Source organism: Thunnus thynnus, chromosome 7 (assembly GCF_963924715.1).
Source record: "Thunnus thynnus chromosome 7, fThuThy2.1, whole genome shotgun sequence".
Taxonomy (NCBI): Eukaryota; Metazoa; Chordata; class Actinopteri; order Scombriformes; family Scombridae; genus Thunnus; species Thunnus thynnus.
The window spans coordinates 15,334,330-15,360,445 of NC_089523.1; the positions used below are offsets into that span (position 1 = coordinate 15,334,330).

Sequence of the window (26,116 nt, forward strand, 5' to 3'; positions counted from 1 at the left end):
CATGAGAAGCAGTGTCTGCTGGCCAATCTCACTGGGACACTTTTAGTTAGTGGCTTAATTTATTTTTAAAAGCTGTATTGGCAACAACAACAAAGAACTCTCTCTTTAACTGGCTTACAGACTACTTTCAGTAATCAGACACACAAATCCTCAAAAGCCTAGCTAGCCAATATGTATTCTGAATAAAACAAAGTTGGTAGATACACCATATTTGATGTCCTTTAAATGTATTATCACTTTTCAATTAACCTAAAACAAATCAAGTTAATTAGTAAAAAAAAAAAAAATAATATTTGAATAAAATATAGAAAACATAGACAAACTATATTCTACTAGTATTTTAAATTAAATTTTACAATTTCAAAGATAATCAGCATTAAAAGCTGTATATGTGTATGAAGGATCCATCATCAGCACTCTTAGAAGAAGCTGGTTTAGTCGGGTATTTCCCTTCATGACGACTGCCAGACTCTTCCACCTCACTAATGAGAGAGAGAGAGAGAGAGGTTGTTAGATGAAGAGAGAGACAGACAGGGCTGTGGTGGGGAGAGAGAGAGAGCACAACAGAGAGAGACACGGCAACAGTCAGAAATGCTGCTACAAACATCAGATTGCACAGATGCACAAGCAAGGAGCCACTGTAGATGCATTACATTTCATAATCATCCACTAGGGAGCAGTGTTTCACCAGAACTGTTTTTGTATTTCTCTGTTGGTTCTTTTTTTTTTTTGATTTATTTATCATATCTCCCCTGTTTCTACCTTTCTCATGTACACCTCCCTGTTTTTTTTTCTCACATTTCCCGTCTTATCATACCTCACACTGCCTATCCTCGTTTCTCTTTCCCTCACCTTCCATCTTAATTGAAATAAACATTCTCTTCTACTTTTCCGCTTATCCATCTCCATATAAATCTCCGCCTGCGCCATCTCTTGTATTTTCTGCACCACTCTCTAAAACCTTTGTGGCTCTTTTTCTGCTGCTTCTTGTTTTCTTTCTGCGTCCCTCTCTCTGTCCTTTCTTTTTCTTTCTTCTTGTTTTTATTTTAGGAGCGAGATGCCTATCTGCCTCTTGCAGAGAGTGCCAGCAAGATGTTTTTTGTCATCACGGACCTATCAAAGATCAACAACATGTACCGCTTCAGTCTTGCTTCGTTTCTGCGTCTCTTCCAAAGAGCTCTTCAGGCCAAGAAGGTGACTGGGTGCCACACAACTCTCACAGTCCTTCCATTTTCATCCAGCACAGCAGTGTTTTAAAATGTGCTTACCTTGTGTTGGGCTACAAATGACTATTTTCATTAACGATTAATCTTTCGATTATTTTCTTGATTAATCAATTAGTTGTCTGGTCTATAAGATGTCAGAAAATGGTGAAAAATGTTGTTCACCATTTCCCAAAGCCCATGGTCATCCTCAAATGACTTGTTTAGTCATGACCAAAGAAACCTCAAAATATTCATATTTAAGAAGCTGGAACAAGAGATTTTTTTTTTTTTTTTTTTTCTAGAAAAAATGACTAAAAAATGGATTATCCAAATAGTTTGCGATTGCAACTAGACAAATAATTAAATCAATACATAGATAAGCAAAAATAGTGTGTCGGTCATATAAGTAGTAGTTTTTGCAATAGTAATTTTTGTACAATTGATCCAAAGCATGAATTCAAGACAATATATTTACTTAGACATACTTAGCAATAATTTTACTTTTGTTGTTCAAGAATATTTAGTCTACTCTCTGATAAATTGAGCTTCATTCTGTTGATTTTAATTTCCATTATATGCAGATTAAATTTATTTCAGAGGTCAGCTTGATTTCAGTTCATTTTTTGTTTTCTTGTTGCTAGTTTATCTCAGTCTGACCTGTGCTGCTGGATATCATCATCGACTGTCTATCACACTGCTGTCCTCCATCTGAACACTAAACACACTCTGATAACAACCAGGACACACACACACACACACACACAGAGGCATACAGACATTGGGTTGAGAGATTGAGCACTAATTCCCCAAATCCTGTGTGGGTTGTTAGAGCCAGTGCTGTCATCCAAGAATGTCACCAGGCAGCAGCTGGTCACCACTGTTACGTGTTTGTGCGTGTATGTGTGTGTCTGTGTGTTTGTAGGTAGGTTTATGGACACATTCGGTAAGTGCGGTCAGAATGCTGCATTGTCTCCCTTTGTGTTATTTGTTTGTTTGTTGTATTGAATGAGCATGTTTAATTTGCCATGAGCTGCAGATGGTTCCTGAGATCTGGAAGAGAATTTTAACCTCTCATGTCTGACATACACACACTGAACAGTACACTTATTTGCTCACACACACACACACACTCTCACGCTAACACACACTACTGGCACTTAGAATAACAAGTCTTTAGATGAAGCTTGCAGAAAAGCTGGTATATACACACCTACTGTATGTATTTATGGCAGAATACATTGGGGCAGTTTCAAAAGTCTGCATTGGCTTCAGCAGAGATTCAAACAGGAGAAAAAGAGGAACACATAGACTGAACTGGGAGTAGAAGGCAAAGAGAGAAATTCATTTCTCTTGAAATATCTATGCTCTAATTCCCCTCTTTCTCCGTGTATTACTATTGGATTTATTCCACATGTACATTATTTTTTTACTGCGGTTCCATGCCAGCCTAAAAAATGCTTTGAACCATCAACATCCTCCACCGCCCTGGTGCCTCTCGTCTCATCTCTTGTCTCATCTCTGGTAATTCGTATATTTGAGAGAGAAAGAATGAAAGCGTGTGAAAGAGAGGAAAGGGTTGCAAGTCAAATGTATGTCTTAGTGTCCGTGGCTGTTGAATGATACAAAAATGTTGTTGCTAACAGTTTCATTCCATCGCCACTCATATCCTTAGCACATATTCAGTTAGAATAAAACACACGCCACACACGTGCTCTATCATATCTGACTGACCACCAACCCTGAGAAAAAGATCATGTTTGTGACAGCATATCATCTCACCTAGTTCACCTGTCCCTCCTCTTTATGTATTTTTACATTCTCATTTAGGAAGCGGAGAATACTGAAGCCAGGATAGCTGCTTTGGAGGCAAGCTTGAAGAATATGGTGTATGAGTACGTCTGCAGGTCGCTTTTCAAGGTAATGCATACATTTGCACACTGAAATACGCCAAAAGCAGTTTTCAGCCTCTCTAAAATGCCTGCCATCACTCCAGTCATTTGTATAGGTGATAAGTGGGTTTAGTTATGCAGTAAAAGTAAGTGAGGCATTTTGCTTGATGTAAACTATCAGATAGATTTGCATTTCAAAACCGGGTCATCATGTTTTGAAATACACAGTTTTAAAAAAAAAAAGACAATGAGTTTTATTTCTGTCCCTTTCTGTAGTTCCTTGTTAAGTTAATTCAAATTATGGAATGTTAATGCAGAAAAATATATCCCTAAACACATTATTCATTATTAGACAAAGCAATGTGCCCAGTTTTACTACTCACAACTACAGTGGAATCCTTTTGCCAAGGTACGAATTGTTATGAATAAGTCTGTTAGAAAGTCAGAAATCTTTTCAGTGTTGTAGTATAGAGCAGTAGCATATGTAGTAGATTTCCAATTGATTGTTGAGACCAAACGCACAATCCGATAAACACATTTACACACTTGTCCAATCAAACCTTTGCAACTAACACAGTAATGAAGTGTCAAATATTGACCAACACAGCAATCATTGCATCGATCAGGCAGTAAATAGTAAATGTAATTTCTCTTTCTTTGTGTTTGTGTGTAATGACAGTTTCAGGCAGAGTCAGGGGGGCTGTTACTTACTAATCACATCTACAGACTATCTACTCAACACTTGCACACAAACACACACGCAGGCACACAAACACTTTGATACCAGCAGCCCACTTATTAGCAGAGAGGAAACACAAGACTACAATATCAGTGTTCCTGTCAACACCTCCATCTGTGCGACCAAAGAGATAACTCCAAGGGGGGGAGGAGAGTTGCGAGAAGGGATCCAGAGAAAAGACAGAGGTGGATAATGAATGAAATGGGACAACAAATGAGAAAAAAGAAAGGGATAATTAGAGAAGAAAAGAGAATCAAGATCAGAAAATATCATAATATGTGCATCTTTGGGAAAAATTAACAAGCCGTCCCATATTTTTGGGAAATCTGTGTTTTCTTGTGGCACTGGTTCCCAAACTCGTCTTCAAGGGTCTCTGGTTGTTCTATATATATTTATATATATATATATATAGATAGATATATATAATCCACAACAACACAACTGATTCAGCTTAATATGGTATTGATTGAGCATGGCTTGATGCATCAAAGCTGTCATAAAGAATCAAAGTTACTCTTCCTTGTATTGATTGTTGAGCCTCTCATGAGCAAAGATTGTTTTTTTTATGTATGGGTGTAAACTTATTTAGCTTGTGTTATTTGACATATAATGAGATGTTTTATATTTTGAACAGCTTTTCTTTTCTTCAAATAAAAATATATTCATTTGAAATCAAAATGAAATGGACTCCAGGATTCAGAAAAAAAGAGAAAGATAATGAAGTGTGAAATGGAAATGATGGAAATATTGTTTTCTCTTTTATATCTCACTAAAATGACTTTTTATGCTTTTACACCACATTATTTCCTTAATTGGTAGGTTGAGATCAAATTGCATTACATTTTACATACATTTTACACTTACTCAATTACTTTAAATTTTGGATGAAAATCCCATTATTAAATAAGAAAGTAGAGTGTCGACAGGACAATGCAGTGTACATTTATTCTAACCCTGCAATGACCTTGATTTATAACTTTACCTCTGATAATCTAAGTAGTGTAGATTCAACAATTTCAAGGCTTTGTCACTCATCTGATCCATGCATGAAGACCCGGTGATTGTAAGTCGGCCTGTTTTTGGAAATGGTTGTCAATAGAAAACACCCAAACAATAATAACGTGAAAGTTCTTTTTTGGTAGGTGTCCTTTAGAGGACAGTAGTCTGGGATTGTATTTTTAGAATAGTAAAGTAGTAAACCATCAAAGATGGAAAACAGTAACATTTTGGGGCCGTACATGTATAATGTATGTGGATGTCTATGTGTATGTTACTTGTTATGGTAGATCTTCTTGTGTGAGGTGGCAGGTATAAGCATTCTGGTGGTTAACTGTGTGTTCCAGAGAGAATTTGGATACGCCTCTTGTGTGCATGAAGTAGTTTGAGTTGTAGTGATGTGCTGAAGTGTGACATGTTCCAGGTTGTGCTGTCTGCTGGGGTTCCTGTCCTGTCAGTGTCAGTATGACAGTGGTACACACACACACACACACACACACACACACACCCTCACAGACTTCTATCCTCATTTCACTCTGTTTGCTTAATTTCTCTCTGACACACACACACACACACACACACATAAAAACACAGATATATACACACACATACACACAAAAACATGTGCCAAAGTGCCAGTCTTTGTTTGATCAGTCATACCATATTGCTGGGCTCTCTCAGTTCAACGTATCCACTGTCACTTGAGTAGATGGGGTTGAACTTGGCAGCTTGGTGTAAATCATCTAGACATCGGATCAAGAGATGAATCATGGAGAGGGTCAGGGAGAGGGCATGGTAGTGTAGCGCTCTAGTCCAACTGTAACCCGAAGGTTAGCCTCACCGCAGCTCAAGCTGCTTCTACAGCTGTTCGTAAAAGTACAGAATGTAATATAAATTGACAGGCAGAGGTGTGCTGTGAAGGTTTTTGAAGATGTAGAATATGTTGAAATACTTAGACAATGCTGTCCCACTGGAAACGCTTTGTTTTATTTACTTTGTTTATTTCCTGTCTAATCACTTTAAATGGGAGTGAAATATAGGATGATTTTCCATTTGTTTAGTTACAAAACAGGAACTTTTTCAACTCAGTTCAAAGACAGTAGAATGAGCCCATTAAAACTAGTTTTATTTTGTTTTATCACATTCCTGTATTTGAAGTTCTAGTCTGTAACAACCAACAGCCTGTGGACACATCAAAAGAAACCTACTTCACTACTCTATCTTCAAATGGGCAAATTACCAGGATTTTTTTCTGTAAGATATTTATTGAATTTTATTTGATTGTGTATAAAATACATCTAGTATGCAAGAGAGACTGAAATCCATCATAGTCCTTGGAAAAGAAAAAAAAAAAAATGTCACAGTCTATGGTTGTAGCTTGGATGGTGTTTCGGTTTAACTGGTGTTGAATTAATTGGTGATATCCGCGTGCATGAGGTGATCTCAGGACGCTACAGGAGAGGACTAGGGAATGACAAAGTAGGTGACTGTGCCAATTCCTGTTCAAAACACTGGAAACATCAATAAATCATTCTTGTTGAAACAAAAATGGTTTCATTCCGTCGCCACTCACATACCTAGCACATATTCAGTTAGAATAAAACACATGCCACACATGTGCTGTATCATATCTGACTGACCACCAACCCTAAGAAAAAGATGATGATTGTGACAGCATATCCCTCTAATATCATCTCACCTAGTTTACCTGTCCCTCCTCTTTATGTATTGTATGAGAATAATGAAGCCAGGATAGCTGCTCAGTAGGCAAGCTTCAATAAATCATTCTTGTTATTTGTACCATATATCGTGATTAATCTGATGTCAAATTGATTTGAGAACTGTTTAATACAACGTACAAGTGAAACAACATTACATGTGTCTCAAACATTGCTTGAATGCAGTAGGGACAGAGCTGGAGGCAGCGTTTGTTAAGTGTGATACGCCCAGATTAACTTGTGATATATCTGCTATTGATCGTGTTTTGTATGAAAGGCTACAGACATTTATTCCTCTTACCACAATATTCTACACTATTCAGCACACTCATTCATCTGAATTAGACATCACTGTCCACTTTTATTTTGCAAACAGGAACTGAAATTGGATAATTGCACTGCATGAGTTTAAGTACAAACACAATCACTACTGATCAGTACTGGTGTCTTTCTTTATAACATGTCACATTACAGGGTAAGTCTAGCTACTATCTAACAAGACACAAAGCTGCACTACATATTTGAACTTGAATTTGGTCGTACTGTTAATGTAAATCTGTGGAGTTGGCACCATTATTGATATTTTTTCCTTTACATCTTTATGCCAGATTTGGTGTATTGTCTGTGCTGTTATGTTAACTATTTGATTGGTTTCAATGATGCAAGATGTAAAAGGCAGCCAGTATTGCTTGTAAGGCTACATGATGATATTCTTAAAACAAAAACAATTCTTTTGACACTCATCCAATAATTGGATAAATGGGCAGGGGGTCCAAACAAGGGTCCCTGGCTGGAGTCATACCAGGGAAATTGCAGTTTGGTGGCATGTGCAGTAACCATTCAGCTACTGGGGCGCTTACATGATATGATTCTAGCATTATATTGTTTGGCTATATTATATAATACCACAATTCGCTCTAGCTTTCTAATATCTAGACTAAGGTTACCAAGTTCACACCAATGTTTTATAAAGCATTAGGTTTTTATTACTGTAAAGCATCTACTAATGTCAATGCCACAGTTAGCACTGGGACTTGTGGTTTCATGTCTCCTGTTGCCTTGATGTCTCCATGATAGACTTTTTTAAGATACCAGTGGTGCTACATTGTACCATTAAGCGGTCCACTAGGTTGGTTACCATTGTATTTCCCCATGTATTTTTGTTGAGACCAAAACAAATGTTCCAGTAAACAGTCTCAGTCTTGTAATATAACGTCCTAACTGAAGACCTGCCTTGATGAGAGAGCTGACAGATTGCATTTCCATTCGAATTTTGACACCAAAAGAGCGTGGTGACAAGAAATGTAAATGAAACGTAAATGAAATAGACTGGTGGTGCTGTTTCACTGGCACATTGAATTGCCAATGCCAAAATGCATTGCCATTTGAATAAAGAGACCAAAAAACCATGGCGATATGAAATGCAATTGATTGAGCTTTCATTTTAATTTTCAACCAAAATAATTCAAACTGAATTTAGGATTGCATTGCCACTTTGTATATTGCTATGCCAACTGCGAAATGCATTTTCAAATTGCACGACCAAATTGCACATTGAATTGCCAATTGCAAAATGCATTTCCATTTAAATAAAGAGGCCAAAAAACTTCCATTGCTTAGTGTAATATACAGCTTGGTCAGTTATCAGATTTCTTTTATCCCTCCTATCTCCTACACATATCTGCTTTTCTATATTTGCTCCCTTTCTGCATTCTTTGTTACTGTCGTCTTTCTATTTCATTTTCTCTGTCTGCCATATTTACTGTATCCAATGGAGTCTCTTGCTCACTGTCTTTCAGTGTCTTGCTGTAGGTGGGAGTAAGATTGCGTCTTGATTAGTGGCTGACTCTGATATCACTGTTCAACTCCTCTAGCAGATGAGAAAGAAAGAGAGGGGGGCATAAAGAGAGTAGCAACCCCTTGCAAACACTTAGGCTTAGCTGCATATCATGCAATGGAAATATGAGTGTTCTTGCACTCAGTTTGGAAGGAATGTTAACTTTTCATGATAGCATGTTCTCATATGACATACTCCATCTATATATCCATCTCTCTCTTGTATTATCTCTCTCTCTCTCTCAGGCTGACCAGTTGATGTTTGCTATGCACTTTGTCAAAGGCATGCACCCTGAACTCTTCCAGGAGAGTGTGAGTATCTTTGGGGATTTAGTCTTTGGATTTGTAGGATATCATTAATATTTATTAAATATCAAAAATAAAAATCAAATTTTTGCTTAGGACTTTTCCAAAATATGTCAACTTCAACACTACTTTTGCTGTAGGAATGGGACGTCTTCACTGGATCCATTGTGGCAGAAATGTTTAAAAAAGAGGTGAGAGTGAGAGAGTTTTTTTCTGAGATTGAGAAAACACCATGCTATCTCTTTCTTGAACTTACGCTTCTCTCTTGGCAGGATTTCCCTGCTTGGATTGATCAGGAGAGGCATGGAGCAGTGGCAATTTTTAAAGTAAGCACACTGATATACATACTTGCACAGATCAAAATAAAAATAAAGTCATGCACTCTCTCTAACGTTTAAACAAATGTGTGACAGCCTGCAGCAATAACTCTCAATAATATACTCTATGTATGAATAATTATTTGGATATTTGAATATAATGTCCAACCAGTAGATATAAAAGACACAAGTTTAATGCGATTCAAATGGAAAGCCAGAAAAGCGGTCTGCACAGAGATAAAGGTTGAATCTATGTATCTAACATTATCTCTTGACCTATCTTTCACTGTTTTTAACTTTTGCCATTCCTCTTTCACAGGCTACATTCCCAGCCCTCTACCAGTCTCTCTGCTTGAGTGACTCAGACCTTTGGCTGTCCTTCTCACAGAGCTCGCACTGTGAACAGGAAATCCCCTCCTCCATTGCCAAGAAGATTACTCCCTTCCAGCAGGTTAGCTTTCAATCAAAAGGGGTCGTTTCATAATACAAACGGAACAACTTATTATTAGCATATGAGAAGGCTACACACATTTAAAAATAATATGTATTGGTGACTTCTTCCAAGAAAGTTGTGTTTTCATCCCTGTTTATTCTTTGTGTCTGTGTCTGTTAATAAGCCAGGTATCTCAGAAAATGTAGAGCAGATGTCAGTGAAATAAGCCTCAACACGGTTTTAAATATGCTTGTTGATACGACACACGATTTTCTTAGAATTTCTTGAATATGGATTTAGCTAATCTCATTTCAAAGCAGGAACAAAAAACACAAGCCACTCATCACTAAAGTCAAGTATGCACTTGACTGTCAAACAAGTTGACTCTTACTTTTTATTGTGTTCTCAAAAATATTAAAAAAGAACTTCTCAAAGCCTCTGTGAATTTGACGATAGGTAACTATCCAAGATTTTTTGAGATATGTGACATTTTTATTTGATATGAGTGGAACTGATCTTCTTTCTAACAAGTGTCAATGGATATCTTTTGCTTTTTTCTTCCTTCTTTTATCTTTTTCTCTCTGCTCTCCCCTCTTTCCAGCTGTTATTGGTTCAGGCAGTCAGACCAGACCGACTGCAGAGTGCCATGGCAGCCTTTGCCTCACAGGCCCTGGGTAAGTGTTTCATATTATTAGTATTTTTTTTAATTATTTTATCAGAGTTGCCTAAGTGGGCTGGATTTCAGCTCAGCTCTGTTCTACTGTTGTTGACCAGAATACACATAAAAAAGCATGTATTATTCACAGTTTCTCACAAAAAACAACAAAAAAACTATTCACATTCACAACATAATCATGCTGCTCATTAGTGATATTTTACAAGGTTTCTCCCTTTCCTCAAATGAGTATCACATTAATTAATATACATTTATCACCTCTTATGCACACTTTTGAAGTGTATTGCAGATGTTGAAGTTAAACAAACCAACAGATAAACTGACATTATAAACTGAAGGTTTGTACAAAACAAGGCAAGTTTTATTGGCTGTAAAATGATATTATTTGTGTTTGTCCTGATAAACATTCAGTAAGTATTTTGCCTTCTGTATTTGTGTGTGATTCCTCTCAACAATGAGCTGTAAACATCATGGATGAGTAGAGATCTTCCTCTATTTTGATAAACTACTTTATTCCTGCACTCATTCTGCTATGTAGAGAAATGCTTGTTGTTTTCACAAGAACCCTCTGCCTTCACACTCCTCTCAAGCAAAATACTCTCAGACAAATCTTTTATACTGGACCTCTGGGTCATATTTTTCCGTGTCTTAATTTTTTATTTCATTGATAGTCTTCTTCATCCTTTCTCTTGTCTTGATCACTGTGAGAATGTCACTGTCCTTGAGTAAATGCCACACACACAAACATACACTTCTCGTTTTCTTTTCTCATTGTCTCTCTCTCACACACACTGATACAAATACACACACAAGCATGCTCAAGCATGCACGTACGCACACACACACACACACACACACACACACACACAGTTGTGATGTTGCTAGAGAGTGGTTAGTTTATGGTGCTTAATGAGCCCATTCATTCAGTCTAAATAATCTTAATGGTATGCTGACTTCTGACTGCACTATCTGGGACACTGCTAATTGGTGTCAGGTAAAACTAATATGCAGGTGTTCATGTTTGTGTATAAAACAAATATTCAGTTTTGTGAGTGTGCTGAGTAATATCACTGTATTCACCCATAAAAATGTGACATCAATATTGAAAATTGTTAAACAATATCCAGTTTAACCCTAGTTCAAAGTTCCACTAATAGCTTTAAACTAAATAGTTTTTGATTTCTATATCAAACACTTACTCCTTCTATACTAGTACTCCAATAATGATGGTATATCTGTGTCATTTTTACTATATTTTGTGATTTACCTTAAAAGTATGCCCCGTGTGAGGCTCGAACTCACGACCTTCAGATTATGAGACTGACGCGCTGCCTACTGCGCCAACGAGGCTCTGAGAGTGCTTGAATATACTCAGTCAAACAGTAGCAATTCAGTCTCTATACTCTAAAAAACAACATCTGCACACCAAAAAGTTCATATAAAAACTAAAAATGACCTTATAGTCTTTGTGTCATGACCCAACGCTAAAGCCATTACAAACAAGGGGGAGGCACAGGTTGAAGGAAACAAAAGAATGAGAATGTAACTGCAACAAAGGAACTAATAATGCTAGAGCTGGCCCTGAAAGTCGATGAGTCATATCATCTGTGTGAGACCCCTCAGTCGACTGAGAGTCTTCAAGTGGAGCAGTCATTTTTTTCTCTTTTTTGTCAGTCAAATCTTGAATTGCAAGTGTTTAATACGTTTATTTATTCGTTTACACTTCAGATTTATTTATTTTATGTTTAAAGAAAAATACAGTAGCTTAATAAGCTCATCCTGTTGAAGACAAGAAGTTGTTATTTTCAAAGCGGACAATGCCGTGAATTCATTTAAGATTTTCAGGCCTACTCTTTTTATTTTCATGTAAAAATAATTCCACTCTTAAATAATTTCATTTGTTAATTTATTCTTGTTTAGATTTATTTATTAGTTTTTATGTTTAGAGAAATAACAAAGCAGGCCTATCCCGTTGAAGAAGAGATGTCGGTTATGTCATAGCGGTCGATGCTGTGAATTTATTTTAAACTTTCATTTGTTTATTCATTTGCACATTGTTTTTTTTATGTGTAAAGTGAAATGAAAAAATAGACTATAAGAGCTTGATTTAAATAGAAAGACATGTGTACTGCTTTCTCATCATTCCAACAAATCCATATGGTAGCCTGACATATGTCGGTAATTTAAATAGGCCGCATTCCAATCTTGCGTCATATGCAGCTGTTGATTTTTAAATGCTCAAAAATATGTTCCTATGACTCTGTTGCATTTGACTATGTTAATGTGGTCGAAATCATCACTGAAACTCATGCCAATGGATTTTCTGATAGCCAGATAGTCTATATGAAAAAAAGGAACGAATATTGGAATCTTTGTATTGAACAGCCAAATCCAATTCGACGGACAGAATTCAGGTACAGCCCTAAATGGCATGTGACAATCAGTCTAGTGAGTGATGATGGATGAGTGAGAGGTATGGTGTGTGACAAGGCTCAATGTCTGACTTCTGATGTTCTTTTTAGGTGTATATGTTCTGCCTGTGTTTGGAGTGTAGGATTAGTTTGTTTGTATGAACAAGAGCTTGTAAATTTCTCTGTCCATCATTTTGTCAGCATTCTGTGTGTGTTTTGCCGTCTGTGAGCTGCTTCCTATCCAGTTAATCACTAATGCCAAGAGTAATTTTCCAGACAATTTAACTTGCAAGTTGAAAAAAAGGAAAACTAAAACGTTTCAAAATTGCTACTCTGATTAGATTTACAAAATTCACAAAATTAAACTGTGTGAAACAAATTTAGAACACTAATCAACACACAACCCCAGCAGAACAGTATGGTCTCTCTCATCATCAAATCAGAAATATTAAGTAGCCTTCCTAAGCTGTTGCAAAATCAACCTTTGTAACTGCTTGCATAACACAGCATTTATATCCTAAGTTAAAGTTTCATTTTCTATTTTTTAATACAAGGACACATGGCTATAAGTAATTATTTCTCCCTTTCATCCCGTCACTACTGTCACAGCAGTAGTACTTTACCTGTGCTATTAGAAACCCAGTTAAGCGTACACATGCCCAAGAAATCAGGCTTCTCAAATCTAGGTCCATTAACTTGATTATTTTAAACCTTTACTCCAATTTAAAAAAAAAAAAAAAAAAAAAACTATGCTTTTATACAATGTTTAGCAACTTCAGATTACTGCAGCTGGAACAATCGTCCTTGTTTTTGTTTGTTTCTTTTTCTTTCTTTCTTTCTTTCTTTCTTTCTTTCTTTCTTTCTTTCTTTCTTTCTTTCTTTCCTTCCCATACAGAATACCAAATACATGTGCATGCATTTTAAAAAGCCACACTGGGTGTGTTAACCTTGGGGAAATCTATATGCTTGGACATCAGCATCTTTGTCATATAAATATGTATTAATGAATAAACAGTAACTCAAGGCCAAACATTCCGTATTTTAATGAGAAAAGCCACCCCAAAATAGAATTGCATGTCATGTCATCAGGTAGAAGTTTGTCCAGTGAAATTAAGTCATTTTGTGAGCTCAGGTTATGTTGAGACTGCAACCAAATTGTTTTTATTTGACTACTCAGCTTACAGCTCTAAACCAGAAAATTTACCTACATGCTAGTTAAATCACTTCAAAAAATTGCTTTCATGTGTTACATCTGAACTTCACAAATTACAGAAATAACATATGTGAGTTGTAATGATGAGGAGTTTGTATCTATTTATTTGTTAGTTCACTTAGGCCCCAATCAGAGCGATTTTTGCAGGTTGCAAAATGTGAGGCGCACCGCACTTTTTCGTTGAAGCCTACAATTTAAAAAAAGAGCAGCTTGCTGTGTCTTTTTTTGTTGTTGCTGGCTGTTATCTCCACTTGTTGTCGTCACAACCACAGAAGGCCCACCACTCAATTCATCTGATTGGACAATGGGAAAAAATGCTAATGACATTGGGTGCTTTTTTTTCCAACTCGTGGCGTTCTTGGCACTCCTGCGAAAATGCAAGGCACATAGAGCAGAAAAACACAAGGCACTCAGCAACACAAAAGCAGAAAGCAAAAAGCTTCACTCTTATTGAAAACAATTACAAAAAGCTGCTCTGGGCTGCTAAAGAGCGCTCTGTCTGATCGGGGCCTTAATAGGTACAATTCAGATAATCACTGTTACATAGTGACAAGACTGAGTCTACAGCCATGCTAGTACCTGTGTGAGGCAGCAGCATTGCCTTTAGCAAATTGTTGATGTTTAGCAGGTGAAATGTTCTCGTCACTATCTTTAGCTTGTTAGCATGCTAGCATTTGTTAAATAGTATGAAACACAAAGTACAGCTGAGGATGATGGGAAGGTCATCAAAGACAAATTAAAATTTTGATCTGATGATGGCGCTAGATGCAGTGTTTCCCCTAAAATTGTACAGGCCTGGCGGGCCACCAGGCCAATGAGAACCCCCGCCTGGCCAAAGAAAATTTTCTTTTAATGCCAAATATCCATTCATTCTGAAATCAACAGTGTTTGAGAGCATCTGTGCAGTGCTGTTCCGAAACGTGAGTTAAGCTCTGTGTCGTTGCCTGGGAAACTCTTGGTAGCATAGCTACGTTTAAGGAATACGGCAGTACATAATATGTAAGCGTAACAGGTGAGTGAGTGGTTGAGTGAGAGAGCGAGCGGCAGAAAAGTGACGGTGAATGTGAGTGGAGCAGAGGAAAAGGTTAGCAGTAAGTTGTCAGTCTGATGGTGAATGTACAGTAGTGTGTCAGTTAATAAATGCTGTAGCTTGTCAAAACCATGAAAAGTAGCTTCAAAGTTAGCAACAATGGGTTAGCCTAACCTGAAGACACTAAACAGAGATATAGAGAACAGAGAAATGTGTGGCTGCTGAGTTTCACGACTTTTGCTGAATGTCTAGCTGAATGAGTGGTGGTAACATTTCAGTCTTTAACAGACTCATTTTCAACTCTAAACACCATACAATTGGTACTCTTGTACACATTGTATTTTATTATCAAGGAGATAAGAAGAGACAGCACTTTAAGGGCATAGGATCACATATATTGCATACTCATTTCTGAAGTCTAAGTTTGAATATACAATAGTTATTTTTCTGGAGCTCCTGTAAGATCTCTCTTTTTCAACATCAGGCAAGGCTGTATGTTTTTCACATTTTGTTTTATATTCTTATGCATATCTATTGGTACAGTATGTCTCTCTTATTGTGGCTTGGGGTCAACTGATTGGGGTCACCTGCCCCATGTGAGGCTTGAACTCACGATCTTCAGATTATGAGATTGATACGCTGCCTATTGTGCCAACGAGACTGTGAAAGCAGGTGCACATATTGAACAAGTGGAACAATAAGAATTCAGTCGTTATACTCACAAATAAGATCTGTACATCACAATGTTCACATAAGGGCCACAATCAACCTAACATGCTTTCCATTCTGTGCCAACGAGACTTAAACAGCTCCTCAATATATTGAAGAAGTTAAAGAGGAACAACTCAGTCTATATACTCAGCAATATATCTACCCACCAAAATGTTCACATCAAGACTACAAACAATCTTATGGTCTTTGTGTCAATACCCAACACTAAAGCCATGGCAGACGCAGGTTGAAGAAAACAAGAGAATGAGAATATAACTGCAACAAAAGAAACAATAATAAAAGGGCATGTGGCAGTTGGTCTAGTCAGCAATGAATGTGTGAGGTATGGTGTTGAAGTTCTGGAAATTTTATAACAAGGAAAGATGAGTGGGAGAGATGCTGGACAGAGAGCATCCCTAAAGACAGTTACACATGTACAATAAATAACAAAACTGCTGAATGAGTGGTTGTGTGAATCATATTTTGTTGTTACATTTCATACGACACCCACCCTGTGTGACCTCTGAACCTTTGGATTATAAAGCTGACATGCTGCCTGTTGTACCATGATAGAGTAATATTACTCTGTTACTCTAAAAATGTGCATAAAAACGTGATAAAGAAACATATGTACATACAGTATTGAAAATTCTTAAAGCAATATCCAGCTCTTTCAAGTTCCAGTTAAAGCTTTAAACCAACTAGCTCCTTTAGTACCAGTACTCCAAGTAGGTTCACAGTATTCAGTGTTTCCCCTAGAATTTTTTTCAGGCCTGGTGGTACACACCAAAAAAACCCTAAAGGGACGAGGCGCGCAGGATGGCATATTCACGCAGTTGGCTTCGGTTAGGTGGCGCACCAGGTGGTCTGCAATTTATATTTTCATTCAAATTTTTGTTTGCTCAGTATATTCAAGACTTAAAACAAAGTGGTCACAAGGAGAGGATGACTTAATAAGCTGCATTTATTGCATAAAAATAAGCTGTCCCTTTCCCTTCTTCCCCATCTGTATTTTTGCTTGACTCCAGAGCTTTGGAGAAAAACATTAATATATTTGTTTGTCCGTCACCCAGGTTAGAGCTTTTTCTCTTTTTAGGTGGTACCTTGCTCACGTTCGCTAACCTGCATCCCATATACTCTCACTCTCACTCTGCAGTAATTTAAAGGGACTCTGACAGCAGTAGCACTTGTATCACATCAAGTGTTTCCCAGGCAATGATACAGAGGTTGACTCACGTTTCGGAACAGTGTTGCACTGAGGCTCCCAAACGCTATTTATTATTGATTTTGGAATGAATGGATATTTGGTGTTATTTTTGGCATTCAAAAAAATATTCTTTTGGCTTGGTGGGGGTTCTCGTTGGCTCGGTGGCCCACCAGGTTTGTCCTATTATAGGGGAAACACTGGTATTGACAGTGTGGGGTGTCCGCTCTTCACTGTATTTTGTGATTTGTCTTTAATAGCTGCTGCACACAAACTTCAGGTTATGAGGCTATCTACTGTGACAACAGGGCTATTCATGATTAAGGTCAAGGTCTGTTACCAATGTTGACAATTAACCTTGAATTTGCCTGTCAAGAAGTTGTAGATAAATTAACTTTATTTGCTTATTCAAAATGCTGATCCATTTTTGCCATCAGAGCTGTTACTACTGTCTGTATGTGGCTTTCCAAAGTTACCATTCTCTAAGTCCTCCCCCCCTTAGTTACCGTTTTTTACACTTCTCATTCTCTCTCTTTTAAAAAGGATAAACACAGAGTGACAACAATACTTCTTTTGTCATTCATAGAGTTGTTTAATTGATTTGGTGCATGTGATGTATAACCGTGTTTCAGTCTGGTGAGAGGTGCAGCCAATTAGTACTCTGTCAATGTTCAGCACAAATAGACTTTCCGTTTTGTTTCCTGTTAGGCTGAACGTGGTTAACTGTTCTTGCATTTTCAGTTCTGGTCGTTAGTGGCTCATTTGACTCAAACATGCAGTTTATGGTGGAGGGATTCCTTTGTTATTTTTCCACTGTGTGCCATGTTTGTGTATTGCCATGGAGACCTATTCCAAGAGGCTTTGTAGTTTCTGTCTGTTCATACCATCCTGCTGTCTGAACTTGTGTGAGAAATGTGACTAAACTTTGGTGGTATTTTAGCAGTATTTTTTTCTGTAACTTCAAATTCTTTGCCAAGTACTTCACATGTATACATATACCTATATAAAATCAGATTCAGTGTACTCTTTATATTTACTCGAATGTCATGAGTATTTGTCTGTTTACAGCCAGCACTGCAGTTTAATTTCTATCTACAGTAGGACTGTATTTTTGCCCATAGGTGTTTTACAGTTGGTAGGGTAATTTTGCCGCCTTGTCTTCTCCCTGTGAAGGTACTTGTGCACCCCTGTAACTGCCATAATTACTTAATCAGTAGTATGGTGAGTGGTGGAATTTTTCAATTTCAACACCAGGTGCCTCACACTTTACTTTTCAAAGTATGAAGCATTACTGTCAGGTGATAACAAGTTTCATAATACACCTTCCCTGTGTGAAGCTCACTCACTACCTCCAGATTATGAGACTGACGTCTCTGCGCCAACGAGCCCGGTTCACTGGGTTTAATAGTGATTAGTTTGGTGTCTTTATTGTATTTGTAACAGTATTGAAAATTGTCCTAAAATATCCTGCACTAGTTTTAAGTTCCAACTAAAGTTTTAAAATAGGGATGTCAGTTTCAGTTAATTTTGCTTTTGACAGACCAACACCCTTTAACCAATAACTAACCAGTTAATTTTTAATTTTAAAAGTTGTGAAATAGCTTTCGTTTGTGAGAGCTGTCCAGCAATCGGTGGTCAGAGCTAATGTCAGCTTGACTTTTAGCTCATCCTTCTTCTCCTCAAAGTGTTTTTCAATGCGTTTCGTCACAGTAGCTCTCAATGGCATAATGTACTCGGGCTCGAAGTACAAATATAAGGCAACCCTGATTATAAGACGACCCCGCTTCTCTGACAGCTGTTTTTGGAAAAATAACGTTACTTTTTGAATATAGCTTACATCATAGTATAGGTACATATTCACACACTCTCCTACCAGGCTCTTGGAAGCAGTAAAAAAAAAATTCTCTGGCAGTTAGTATTAATAGGACTGCTTGTATATCTTTTTGAGCTCCTTACCATCTGTGACAGTGGTATTTGGCAGCCTGACATATTCCATTTCTGCAGCAAAGACATCAGAAGACACTTTGGACCCGTTTTCACTCGTCTTGAATTTGTTTACTTTGTGGCAGAAAAACACATTACATGAGCCTTCAGAAACTCCTGCAGGTTAAACTGGACTAAGGAAACACTTTTAGAGCTGACTGACTCTAACACACTTGCTAAAAACAGATTTTAAGACACTCGCTAGCCTAGCAACATTAATGCTACAACCAACCCAACCCATAATGTAGAAGTCACATCACCTACACATCAATGGTTTTACACTGATACTTTCTCCAAAAAGGATATCTGATTTTGTAAACATGCAATTGTCTAGACATTAGTGGAGTTTGTATTCAAATTAAACTATTGACCGACATGCGTAACCAGTCGAAAATATTCTTGGCGGTTAACTGTTGACATCCCTATTTCAAATCAACTTTTTTTATATTCCCATGCACAATCAGTAGTTCTTCAGTTCTAATATTCAAGTAGAAATCTAGTAGTTTCACAACTGTGACAGTGGCGTTGCTTTTTTAATTTGGCTAACATGGCTCCTTGCTTCCCTCACTCATGTCACTTCCTTGCTTCTTAGCTCCTCCCAATGGAAATGTGAGGAAGGGACTCAAGGATGGAGAAATTGTATTTACCAATTGGGACATCTCACTCTGCCATCATGTGAAGAGACAGCACTTACATTTGACACACATTATCTCATAACTGCAACTATTTATCAAACAAGTATTGAGTTTACCTCATTTTTCCTCAGTGAGCCACGACAAACTCTGAACAGAAAAGAAAAAGGAAAAAGAAAATCCTTTTGGCTGAAATGGTACATATGGTTGCACAAATGTTTTTTACAATACATCTATATCTTTGTAGTCAACTTGGTAAATCATCCATAAGAGTGGTGGTTTTTAATTTTTATTATTTCATTTGGGGTTTTATCTTTATTTTTTAATAAATGAGGATTCAGATAATTGACTGTGACTATATTATCAGTAGGCTAGGTAATATCAGAAGTATGTTTAAAATCATGGTGTAGGCAACTTAAGAGAAGTGACTTACCAACTTACCATTACCAACTACATAATCATCTATGCTTTGACACATTATCTCTGTCACAGGATGTCCATTCAATTTACAAGTGTCATTGAAAGTTAAAAATTAAGAAGTTGCAGTTGGAGATGAAGAAACTGGAGAATGATATAGATACAGTGGAAACCACTTATAGTGATCACGTCTGTATGGGTCAAATATCACTATAAGTGGATAATTATTACTACTATTTTTTTTCTTTATTTCTCATGCTGAATACCATCTAATTGACATTTGTATAGCCAATTTATTAGCCTACATGAATATAAAGTAATCAAATGAACAGCTTTGCTATATGCTGAATTTTATTGACTGTTTCAAAATACAGCATAGCTGTTTAAAATGCATTGCGTGCACATTTTTGAAGCAGCTGGGGTTCTGACTTTTGCTGATGACAAGTTCCTTCTTTTTCCTGGCAGCAGAACAGGTGCAGAGAGTGGTGATCTTTTCCTTAGATTTCTTTACCCCCCTAATTTGTGAGCTTTCAGGAAACTTGGGTTTCAGCGCCAAGTAAAGCTATATGTTTTTCATATGCTATTTTATATTCTTATGCAAATCTATTGGCACTCTACTTTTCACAGTACGTCTTCCCCATTGTGTTTTTGGGTAATCTGTTTTTATAAAACACCTGCCCCGTGTGAGGCTCGAAGTCACAATCTTCACATTATGAGACTAACACGCTGCTTACTGCACCAACAAGGCTGTGTAAATATTTTCCATAATGAATATTTTAGTCTATTTATTGTAATTACCCACCAAAATGGGCACAAAACATGACACCAGTATTAAGGAAGAGACTCAAAGATGGAGAGGTGTTATTTACCAAGTGGGACATCCTACCTCACTCCAGTGTTATTTTGAAGAGAAAGTGCACATTTTACAAACATTATCTCATAACTGCAACTCTGTTTATTGTACGAGTGTTTGAAGAGACTACATAATTTTTCCTGACTGAGCTAAACGAAATGAAAAGCCTTTTGGCTGATGATGAAATGACACATAAAGTAATAACATTTTTGGGATTTATTCTTATCTTTAGTGTCAACTTGTGGCACAGAATCACAGAAGTTGCAGACTCAGTTCTGCGTGTGCTGCAGTCTGAATTTGAAAGTACGATAGTTTGTCCCCAAGCATGATTATTCTGGAGCTTCTGTAAGATTCTTTGGTTTTCAGTATCTGGCAAGGCTGTATGCATTTATATTCTATTGCAAATCTACTGGCACTCTACTTTCAACAGTGTATCTTTCCCATTGTGTTTTGGGGTCATCTGATTTTAAAACACCTGCCCCGTGTGAGGCTCGAACTCACGACCTTCAGATTATGAGACTGACGCGCTGCCTACTGCGCCAACAAGGCTGTGTAAATGTTTTCCATAATAAATATTTTAGCCTATTTATTGTATTTACCCACCAAAATGGGCACAAAACATGACACCGGTATCAAAGAAGAGACTCAAAGATGGAGAAATTGTATTTACCAATTGGGACATTCTACCTCACCCTGGCATCATTTTGAAGAGAAAGCACTTACATTTTACAAATATTATTTCATAAATGCATCTGTGTGGCCGCGTTTATTGTATGAGTATTTGAAGAGACTACATAATTTTTCCTAACTGAGCTAAGATGAACTCGTAACAAAAACTGAAAAAAAAAGAAAAGCCTTTTGGCTGATGTTGAACTTATATATAAAGTAACAATGTTTTTGTGATTCGCTCTCATCATTGCAGTCAATTTGTGGCACAGAATCACATAAGTTGCAGACTCAGTTCTGTGTGCATGGCAGTCTGAATTTGAATGTACGACAGTTTGCCCTTACGCATGATTATTCTGGAGCTTCTGTAGGATTCTTTGGTTTTCAGTGTCAGGCGAGACTGTATGCATCTATATTCTATTGAAAATCTGCTGGGACTCTACTTTTAACGTTATGTCTCCCCCGTTGTGTTTTGGGATCATCTGTTTTTATAAAACAGCTGCCCCATGTGAGGTTCGAACTCACGACCTTCAGATTGTGAGACTGACGCGCTGCCTGCTGCGCCAAGGCTGTGGAAAGTGTTGCATTGAACAAATAAAACAATGATAATTCAGTCTGTTTACTCACAAATAATGTGTCTGTACAGTGTTAACATAAGGGCTACAATCAACCTAAAATGCTTTGTTTCATCTCCAAGCACTTACGCCATGACAAAAGAGGGGAAGACGCAGATTAATGGAAAGAAAAAACTAAAAATATAAGATTAGGAGACTGACGTGCCAAAGTGAATAGTTTTTGCATAATAAACAATGAGTAATGTTACCGTTTTCACTTTTCACAAAAATGTGGCATCAATATTGAAAATTGTCTGACAATCCAGTTTAGCCTTTGTTTCAAGTTCCAACTATATTTTTAAACCAACTACTTTTTGATTCCTATCCCAAGCCACTACTCCTTCAGTGCTAGTACTCCAGCATAGACATAGTGGTTACACAATAAGTAAGCATATAGTTCAGTCTTCTTACTGGATTTGCCCACAAGAATGGTCAAACAATATCTAGCACTAGTTTTGAGTTCTAAGCTTTATACCAACGCTTTTTAATTGTTATACACAATCACTAGTTCTTCAGTACTAATATTCAAGTATAAGTCTTGCAGATATAAAACAGTGACATTGCAGTGACAGTGAAAGAACTTGTATTTAACAAATGGGATATCCTCCCCCCACTCCAGTGTCATTTTGAAGAGACAGCACTTTTAAGGGTGGCTGTGGTTCAGGAGGTAGGGCAGTTCGTACACTAATCGGAAGATTGGTGGTTCAATCCCTGGCTCCTTCAGTCCGCATGTGGAAGTGTCCTGGGCAAGATACTGAATCCCAAATTGCCCTCGAAGGCTGTGCCATTGGTGTGTGAGTGTGTGTGTGTAAATGATTAGAAACTCCTTCTGGTGAGAAGGCATCTTGCACGACAGCCTCTTCCACCAGCATGTGAATGGCTGAATGTGGCATGTAGTGTAAAAGTCTTTGAGTGGTCGGAAGACTAAAGAGGCGCTATATAAATGCAGTCCATAATGGCATAGGATCACACAAGACTCATTTCTGAATGCGCTGAAGTCTAAATTTGAATACACACTAGTTTGTCCAGAAACATGATTACTCTGGAGCTCCTGTAAGATTCCTTGGTTTTCAACATCAGGCAAGGCTGTATGTTTTTCATATTTTGTGTTATGTTCTCATGCAAATCTACTGGCACAATATGTCTCTCTTATTGTGTTTCGGGGTCAACTGCTTATAAAACACCTGCCCCGTGTGAGGCTCGAACTCACGACCTTCAGATTATGAGACTGACGCGCTGCCTACTGCGCCAACGAGGCTGTGAAAGCAAGTGCACATATTGAACAAGTGGAACAATAAGAATTCAGTCAGTATACTCAACAATATATCTACCCACCAAAATGTTCACATCATGGGTCAAGACTATAGTCTTTGTGTCATGAACCAACACTAAAGCCATGGCAAGCGCAGTTTGAAGGAAACAGCAACTATAATAAAAGGGCATGTGGCAGTTGGTCTAGTCAGTAATGAATGTGTGAGGTATGATGTTGAAGTTCTGGAAATTTTATAACAAGGAAAGATGAGTGGGAGAGATGCTGGACCGAGAGCATCCCTAAAGACAATCACTCATGTACAATAAATAACAAAACTGCTGAATAAGTGGTTGTGTGAATCATATTTTGTTTTTACATTTCATACGACACCCACCCTGTGTGACCTCTGAACCTTTGGATTATAGAGCTGTTGTGCTGCCTGTTGCATCACAATAGAGTAATATTACCCTATTACTCTTTAAAAATGTGCACTGTTGTGACCGGCTCACGGGCCACTATAAAAGAGGTAAACACGCCAAACACAGCAGCAACAAACTGAAAAGTAGATAATAATAACTGCAATGGGGTGTGAAAGTCAGTATCTGTGATGTTTGAAAATATATGAATGCAACATAGAAAAAAACGTGACATAGAAACATATAGTACATACAGTATTGAAAATTCTTAGAGCAATATCCAGCTCTTTCAAGTTCCAGTTAAAGCTTTGAACCAACTAGCTTTTCTTTCCTCTGTCAAACCACTGCTCCCTCAGTACTAGTACTCCAGTAGGTTCACAATATTGACAGTGTGAAGTGTCAGCTCTTCACTGTATTTTATAATTTGTCTTTAATAGCTGCCACATGTGAGGCTTAAACTCACAACTTTCAGGTTATGAGGCTGCGTACTGTGACAAGAAGGCTATTTATGATCAAGCTCAACGTCTGTTACCATGGTCAAGAATGAACGGTGAATTTTCCTGTCAAGAAGTTGTAGAAAAATTAATTTTATTTTCTTTGTAATATGATGATCAATGTTTGCTATCAGAGCTGTTATTGTCTTTGTGTGGCTTTCCAAACTGACCATTCTTTAAGTCCTTCCCCCTTAGTTACTGTTTCTATGCTTCGCATTCTCTCTCTTGCAGAAAGGGTATACACAGAATGACAAACATTACTTCTTTTGTCATTCAAAGAGTTGTTTAATTGATTTGGTGCATGTGATGTATAAATGAGTTTCAGTCTGGTGAGAGGTGCAGCCAATTAGTACTCTGTCAATGTTCAGCACAAATAGACTTTCCGTTTTGTTTCCTGTTAGGCTGAACGTGGTTAACTGTTCTTGCATTTTCAGTTCTGGTCGTCAGTGGCTCGTTTGACTCAAACATGCAGTTTATGGTGGAGGGATTCCTTTTGTTATTTTTCCACTGTGTGCCATGTTTATGTATTGCCATGGAAGCCTATTCCAAGAGGCTTTGTAGTTTCTGTCTTTGTGATTTTATTTGTATCTAATAGATCTATTCATACCATCCTGCTGTCTGAAAATGTGCAAGAAATGTGAATAAACTTGGTGTGTTAACAGTTTTTTGATTTTTTTTTTTCTGCAACTTCAAATTATTCGCTGAGTGCTTCACATGTATACAAATATCTATATAAAAACAGATTCAATGTACCCTTAATATTCATTTGAATGTCATGAGTATTCATGAACCAATACTGCGGTTTAATTTCTATCTGCAGTAGGACTGTGTTTTTGCCCATAGGCGTTTTACAGTTGGTAGAGTAATTTTGCAGCCTTGTCTTCTCCCTGTGAAGGTACTTGTGCACCCCTGTAACTGCCATAATTACTTAATCAGTAGTGTGGTGAGTGGTGGAATTCTTCATTGTCTACACCTGGTTCCTCACACTTTACTTTTCAAAGTATGAAGCATCATCTCCACCAAGTGTTTTATTGTCAGGTGATAACTAGATTCATAAAACATCTTCCCTGTGTGAGGCTCAAACTCACTACCTTCAGATTATGAGACTGATGTGCTGCCTGCTGCACCAACAAGGCTGATTAACTGAGTTTTGTAGTGATTAGTTCGGTGTATTTATTGTATTATGTTGTGGCACAAAATATGACAACAGTATTGAAAATCGTCAAACAATATCCAGCCTTTGTTTCAAGTTCCAAGTAAAGGTGTAAATCAGCATTTTGCATTCATATGCACAATCAGTAGTTCTTCAGTACTAATATTCAAGTAGAAATCTAGTAGTTTCACAACTGTGACACTGGCGTTGCTTTTTTAATTTGGCTAACATGGCTCCTTGCATCCCTCACTCATGTCACTTCCTCACTTCTTAGCTCCTCCCAACAGAGATGTGAGGAAGGGACTCAAGAATGGAAAAGTTGTATTTACCAATTGTGACATCTCCATCTGGCATCATTTTGAAGAGACGGCACTTACATTTGACACACATTATCTCATAACTGCAACTATTCATCTTTATCAAACAAGTATTGAGTTTACCTCATTTTTCCTCAGTGAGCCACGACAAACTCTGAACAGAAAAGAAGGGAAAAAGAAAAACCTTTTGGCTGAAATGGTACATATGGTTGAAAAAATGTTTTTCAATACATTCATATCTTTTTAGTCAACTTGGTAAATCACCCATAAGTGTAGTGGTTGTTTGTTTTTTATTATTATGGCTGATTATTGTCAATTTGGGGTATTTGGGCTACTTTGGTAATATAAATAAATGGCCTACACTTATATAGCGCCTTTCTAGTCCTCTGACCACTCAAAGCATTTTACAACACATGTCAACATTCACCTGTTCATACACTGATAGCAGAGGCTGCCATGCCAGGTGCCAACCTGCTCATCAGGAGATCTGAGGGTTAAAGAAAGCTGCACTTTCTTGAAAAAGCCTGGCTAGACTAAACGTCAACTTTCACTTGAGGCTTAAGCCATTCCACTAACACAACTTAGCCATGTCTAGTCAATGTTAACTCTAGCCAAGCTTGAATAAGCTTGCAGTG

The 26,116-nt window shown here is 37.5% G+C and overlaps 1 protein-coding gene and 4 non-coding genes across 9 annotated transcripts in view; 1 reads left to right on the forward strand and 4 right to left on the reverse strand.

The window, feature by feature from the left end:
• Positions 1 to 26,116, forward strand: part of dync2h1 (dynein cytoplasmic 2 heavy chain 1) — a 127,804-nt gene that overhangs the window by 58,156 nt on the left and 43,532 nt on the right. For all 5 annotated transcript variants that reach the window (XM_067594554.1, XM_067594555.1, XM_067594556.1 and 2 more), the window contains 7 exons: positions 1,051 to 1,194; positions 3,033 to 3,122; positions 8,630 to 8,695; positions 8,830 to 8,880; positions 8,962 to 9,015; positions 9,326 to 9,457; positions 10,041 to 10,113. In XM_067594554.1, the coding sequence (XP_067450655.1) occupies positions 1,051 to 1,194; positions 3,033 to 3,122; positions 8,630 to 8,695; positions 8,830 to 8,880; positions 8,962 to 9,015; positions 9,326 to 9,457; positions 10,041 to 10,113 (610 nt within the window). The remainder of the gene's footprint in view (positions 1 to 1,050; positions 1,195 to 3,032; positions 3,123 to 8,629; positions 8,696 to 8,829; positions 8,881 to 8,961; positions 9,016 to 9,325; positions 9,458 to 10,040; positions 10,114 to 26,116) is intronic.
• Positions 11,393 to 11,465, reverse strand: trnam-cau (transfer RNA methionine (anticodon CAU)). The gene has a single exon. It is a non-coding gene; the product is annotated as a tRNA-Met (tRNA).
• Positions 21,046 to 21,118, reverse strand: trnam-cau (transfer RNA methionine (anticodon CAU)). The gene has a single exon. It is a non-coding gene; the product is annotated as a tRNA-Met (tRNA).
• trnav-cac (transfer RNA valine (anticodon CAC)) lies at positions 21,736 to 21,805 on the reverse strand. Its single transcript has one exon. It is a non-coding gene; the product is annotated as a tRNA-Val (tRNA).
• trnam-cau (transfer RNA methionine (anticodon CAU)) lies at positions 23,035 to 23,107 on the reverse strand. The gene has a single exon. It is a non-coding gene; the product is annotated as a tRNA-Met (tRNA).